Source organism: Fringilla coelebs, assembly GCF_963513975.1.
Source record: "Fringilla coelebs genome assembly, chromosome: 11".
Classification (NCBI taxonomy): Eukaryota; Metazoa; Chordata; class Aves; order Passeriformes; family Fringillidae; genus Fringilla; species Fringilla coelebs.
In genome coordinates this window covers 7420622-7426641 of record NC_140037.1, presented here as the reverse complement: position 1 = coordinate 7426641, position 6020 = coordinate 7420622, and the positions used below count along the sequence as shown (strand labels likewise).

Genomic DNA, 6020 nt, shown 5'->3' with positions numbered 1-6020 from the left:
CTTCAAGATATTTAGCTGGTGGAACTGAACTAGCTCCAAATCATCTACCAGATGAGGCTTTAAACCAGAAACTTCAGGATTATAAATGCTTTACAAGTGATAAAAATCCCAAGGCTGAAGGTTTTGCTGCATTGCTCTCATCTTCTACAGTCAAGACCATCACCTGAGTGTAAAAATGCTAAACCCTTCTGTCTGTACTATTCTTTCCTAATGACTGTGTCTGAAACAGGGATCTTAATATGCAAATTTGCTAAATTATTCTGAATAAAGACAGATTTCAAAGAAACAAAGCTCTGCTACTTTAAGAGTTTCTCCAATTTGTTTTTAAATACTGTATTGTTTTAAAACAATATAGTCTCAGTGATTAAATTAGTCTCTGAAAGCACTAAAGGCAGTCTCATGAGGCAAATTAGACAGGGTTTTAATAGCAGAATTAATATGGCAAATCCTCATATCATGTGGAGCTTTATGTGCTTGTAAATGTTAAAAAAAAATAAAATATGAAAGGTGAAGTGTGGAGCATATAGTGGAATTACTGTCATCTGCTCCAGGATCTCACAGGGTCTGGAATTGCCATAGTAAATTGGAAGTAATTACTAATTCACAGCACTTCAGGAAAGCTTTCTGACCAAACCCAAGCTTCATCTCGTGAAAAGTCAACAGGAGTAAAGCACGTGCTAAAATTTAAGCTTTTAGGGTTTTCTCCTGAATCACAGCTGTTCTTCTGTTCCAGTAACCAAGGTCTGATGCCTGTGCACTGTTTCTCTTTGTATTCAAATCTAGATGAGGGATCCTACAAAGCCAAAGATAACTAGTTCTGAATGTATGTAACATTCCACATGCATTTCTGTACAAGAACTCATGCAATATTGGCATTATTACAGACTTCACTCTATGCTACAACTGAAATGCTCACTGACTTCTACTGCCCAGGCATTTCTACCTAGAAAATTGCTTCTTAAAACTTGGGAGTCTGACCTCATACCCTGTTTTCTTTGTGGCTTCTGCTGGTTTGAATGGCTATTTTTCCCACTGAACAGTTAATTTTAATCCTTTTAGGCCTTTTCAAGGTCCCCCTAATTCCCTGAAGGAATTGCTGGGCTCAGCCCCACCACAGGGTGATCCTCATGCAAACCAAGCTGCATTTCCAAAGGAGAGCTGGCAGGATCAGGTCTGAGATGTCACCAGGTGCAGCTCAGGAGGAAGAGCTCAGTGATTCCTCAGTGATGCTCCACCAGGAAAAGCATCTCCAAATAACCCAAGAGAGCTTTTGGCAGGGAGGAAAGGAGCCCCTTCCCAACAACCATCCCAACAAAGCATCATTCCTCCCTTGGGATCCTGCTTTCCCTTGCACAAACTGGGTGAGAGCATCTCCCAGATTCCTTTCCTCCCACCAGCAGCTCAGGCTGCAGAGAGCAGCCCAGATTTGGGTTTCCTGGTGGGTCTGTGGTGAGTGTGCTGCGCTGAGCAGCACGAGAGCCTGGGTGGGACTGCATGGCTGGGCTCCTGGTTTATCTGAGGAAAGCTGGCAGGACAGGCTCGCCCTGGCTGTGGCAAGAATGGTCACAGTGTGACAACACCCTGGGCTGGTGACTGCTCAGGGTCCCTGGAGAGGCAGAGACTCAGAGAGGGACTCTGAGATTTCCACCAACAGAACAGAGGAGAGGGTAAAAGCATGTCAAGCTACCTGTCCCACTAAAGCTTTCCCTAAGACAAAAGCTCTCATGAATAATATTGTTATTAGCATAACCAAGGCCTTTGACATCCTTATGCTTAAAAAAGTCCTTTTTGCTCATGACCAGTGTCTACAGTAGCACTCACAGGATTAAACAGCCAAAAATTAGCACCCATAACCAAATCTGCACCCAGAATATTTCAGCACCTTCTGTTAGAGGATCTGAAAGCACTTGACAAATGTTAACCAACATTTGGCCTCACAACCCCCAGTGAGGTAGAACAGAGCTGTCCCTGCAGGGACAGACAGACAGATTGAGGCACAGGGTTACTCAGAGACCTGCTCCCACTCAGACACAAAATTCAGCAATGCCAAGGGCTTAGAGGTGTGCTGACTGCTGCACCCAAGCTTTGTCCACAGCACCATCCTTCCCCCCACAAACCCTCTGCGAGCCCTTGGCCTGTGAACTCACCCCAGGATTCTATTTACAATATTTAAAATGACCATTTAGCAGTTGTGCAGTCAGAGAGTTATTCAATGCAATGAAGCTATCAGTGAGGACAAATGGCTCCTTGTGCAAAACTCTGGCTGTAAATGATCATGCACTAAGACTACAGGGTGCAAATTTGGTGCATGATAACTCTGACCCCTTGACAATTCCCAATCCTGGCCTCTCTCTGATAAATCTCTTTTTTAAAAAGTTGCATTATAAGTATGATCACACGAGCCTCGAAAGATGCAGCCTGCACAGATTGTTTCATCCCAGCAATGCAAGCAAACAAAATGTGGAGTGGCTTTGGGAACAACCCAGCATTCATGGAGCATCAAACATCACAAGGATAAAATCCATCCTAACCACAAGGGGTTGCAAGGCAACAGGGAGTAGGTGTCTATGTTGGAAAAAAAAAAGAAGGAAAAAAAGCAAATAGAGCAACAAAGAAAAGCTTGATTGCACAGATTTCATTTAGGTAAAGTTCTGCAAGAATCAGTTTCATCAAAGCTTATTCCATGAGGGAGGGAGGCAATGGCAGCTGGCCTAGGATGAAGCTTTGGCGCAGTAAAAACCACCAGCCCTGCGTGAGGAGATGAACTTTGCATTCTGGAGGAGGCATTACTGATTAATAAAAGCAAAAGCTTCTCTAAATACAGCAAGTTTGTTTTTCTCAGATAGAAGAGTTTCTTAAAATACAGGTTTTTTAGAACACCACAAAACTTCATTTGTTATATAAGTAGAGAATCTGGCCATAGTTAGGAATACTGAAGTGTAAAAAACCAAATACGTAGTCTTAAACATTACAAAAACTATCAAAACATTCAATATTTTGAATTGACCATTTTTTTCCCCCCCTACACGTGTCTGTTTTGGCAGTGATGACAGGATTTCTAAATTGAGTTGCTGTTATTATTGTTCTGCAGTTGTGGTTGGTTTTTTTTTTGTACTTTTTTTTTTTTCTGAACGTGTTTTTTAAACAAAAGAAAATCACCAGCTTTTATAAAAAAGAAGGAGCTTGAATCCTTACTCCCAAAACACAGATAAAAGGTTTTTCCATTATAAAAAGAGTATTGAATTTTTTGCTATAAAAAGTGACCTATAGGGTGTCAAACCTGAAAACAAATTCTCACAGTGTTTTCAGTGTTGGCTGTTCACAAGGCATTACTGTTACAAACAGAGATAGAGAGATACCATAGGGGAGGTATAAATATTTGTTATAAGCTAGCAGCATTGCATGTGGAAGGTGTTCTACTCCAGATAACTCAGCTGATTGATGGTTTTTTTGCTTAACTATTAAAAAAAAAATCCCAAACAATATTTGAATAATTTGAGTTATTGTACTAACCTTACTTAGCATCTGACACAATCATTCCTAATCTCATCCAAGCTTCTGCTGGCATATTAAGCATCCAACTAGACATTCCCTTCCTGCCCTCCACAATAAAACCAAGGCTCTTTAGAATGCAGGTGCCAAAACTGGGGCTGGGAATGAGAAGCAGGCGAGCTGGCAATTTGCACAGGTGGAGAACATCATCTGCCCTGCTCCAGCTTGCAAACTGCTCAGCAAGGGGTCCACTTGCACACCTCCAGGGAAACTACTTTACTAACACTAGGAGAACCACATGGTTGCAGCAGCAGAAGAAACGACAGAAGAAAATGGGAAATGCACAGAATCGTCGGCACGGCGGCCCCAGATTTCTCACAATGCCCATTTTGCACCCCTGTGGCTGAGAAGAATGGTATCCCTCTATCTCTATAGACTGGCAGGTGTTGGTTTGTGGCACAGAGAGGAGAAATCACAGAACAAAAATGACATTTAACCGTGTGTCCTTTGACTTGAAAGCACCAGTCACCGATCTGCTTGTTGTGGCAGGGGTACTTCGCTGTATCCCAAACGTGACCAGGACGTTTCACTCTACATGGAGTCTCCCAGGGAATCCGAGTCATCCAAAGACAGAGGCAGGTACAAGTCCTGTAGGGAGAAAGGAGAAAATGTTAACCCTCACCATCAGCTCCCACCCTTGGCCACGCACAGGGAAGCAGCTGAGTGGCTCTGGGCAGCTCAGAGGCGAAAATTCACATTCCAGAGGGTGGAATGTGCTGGTGGCTGGGCTGGGCTCACCGGAATCCAGGGAGCTCCAGGCTAAAATCAAGGCAGGCTCCTTGCACAGAGGAGCAAGAGGTGTTTTTTTAATTGTTCTGGATCAATGTGGCCCTTCCAGCAAGCACATCTCTGTTCCTGACGACTATTCAGGTATAACTTTCAGAAATGTTTTTTTAATTGTTCTGGATCAATGTGGCCATTCCAGCAAGCACATCTCTGTTCCTGATGACTATTCAGGGATAACTTTCAAAGTGTTTTTTTAATTGTTCTGGATCAATGTGTCCATTCCAGCAAGTGCACCTCTGTTCCTGATGACTATTCAGGGATAACTTTCAGAAGTGTTTTTTTAATTGTTCTGGATCAATGTGGCCATTCCAGCAAGCACATCTCTGTTCCTGATGACTAATCAGGGATAACTTTCAGAAATGTTTTTTTAATTGTTCTGGATCAATGTGGCCATTCCAGCAAGCACATCTCTGTTCCTGATGACTATTCAGGTATAACTTTCAGAAGTGTTTTTTTATTGTTCTGGATCAATGTGGCCCTTCCAGCCCATGCATGAAAGAGCAGCATCGTGCCTTAAGCACATCTCTTTAAACCTAAGTCCACAATAAAGAGTCTTACCTTGGTTTGGCAGCTGCCCTCAGGACAAATCTCCAGGAAAATCACATGTTCCATGGTTTATTCTTTATTTTAAGTAACTTCTAATCAGTTGGAAAGGTTAATAAAATAATCCCAAGTTTATTATTTGGATCAAATGCTCAATATAAAGCTTGTCTAGTGTCCCTTCTGGGGTAACCATTTTATTCCACTCATTTAAAGTCCAGTGTGGGACAAAGTACAGGAACCAGCTCAAGAGCTAAAGCTCTCCTGGGACCTTTTTGAACTCTGACCCATACACAGGTAATAACTGTGAGCAAAAGGAAGAAAAAAACAAGTATTTGGGAAGGAAATCCATAGAAATCTTGATATAAGAAGAGGTAAAATAGGATTTTGTGGTGAGCTCAACCTAAGCATTTATCACTTGAGCTTTAAGGGGAGAAAAGTGATTTCATCATAAGCAGGAAATTGCTTCTGGGAGAAAGACAATGATGCATGAATATTCTGGTAACCTAAAATGCTGAATTTGTGTTTGCTGATTGGCTTAACTTAGTGGAGAAAATCATAGCTGGGTTGGCTTTGCCCTCAGCAGTCACCATCTATCACAAATGGTCTCAGGGCTGCACTGGGAAGGTCATAAATCAGCCAGCTGAAAACTTACATCAAACATTAAAAAGGTGAGTTTTACTTGTCTTGACCAAGAAACAAAGTTCTCAATGAGATGGAAAGTTTGGAAAATATTTAGTGTTCCTGATGCTGAAGCAAAGGATGCAGTTTGCAGCACTACTTCTGCTGAACTGATGAACTCAGACCACGGGCCAGATTCTGCCCTCAGTTATAAATGAAAAATAAATCTGGACACATTGTGTTAAATTTGGCGTGTTTTCTCAAACTCAGATGGAGCAGCTGAGAACAGAGTGAGGTCCAGAGGAAAACACAGTTTCCATTTGGATTCAGCTATGCCTTGGTTAAACAGAATTAGTTCAACCCCTGCAAGCTGCCCCACGGTGGGTTCCACGTGGCTGCTGACTGCAAAACCTCAGCACCGCCAGAATTTTTAAATTACTCTCCAAAATCCTAGAGTCAATGCTTTCAAAGTCAGGCTGAGAGGTGCATTCTGTTCTACTGAAGAGAAACCCCCCTGACTT

General features: G+C 42.3%; 1 protein-coding gene across 2 annotated transcripts in view; it reads right to left on the bottom strand.

Annotated features, from left to right (window-relative positions):
- Positions 1-4083: 4083 nt before the first annotated feature.
- The window catches only part of DCX (doublecortin), a gene marked incomplete at its 3' end in the record, with an annotated part of 63850 nt that continues 61913 nt past the window's right edge, over positions 4084-6020 (bottom strand). For both annotated transcript variants that reach the window (XM_084212818.1, XM_084212819.1), the window contains exon 6: positions 4084-4140. In XM_084212818.1, the coding sequence (XP_084068944.1) occupies positions 4084-4140 (57 nt within the window). The remainder of the gene's footprint in view (positions 4141-6020) is intronic.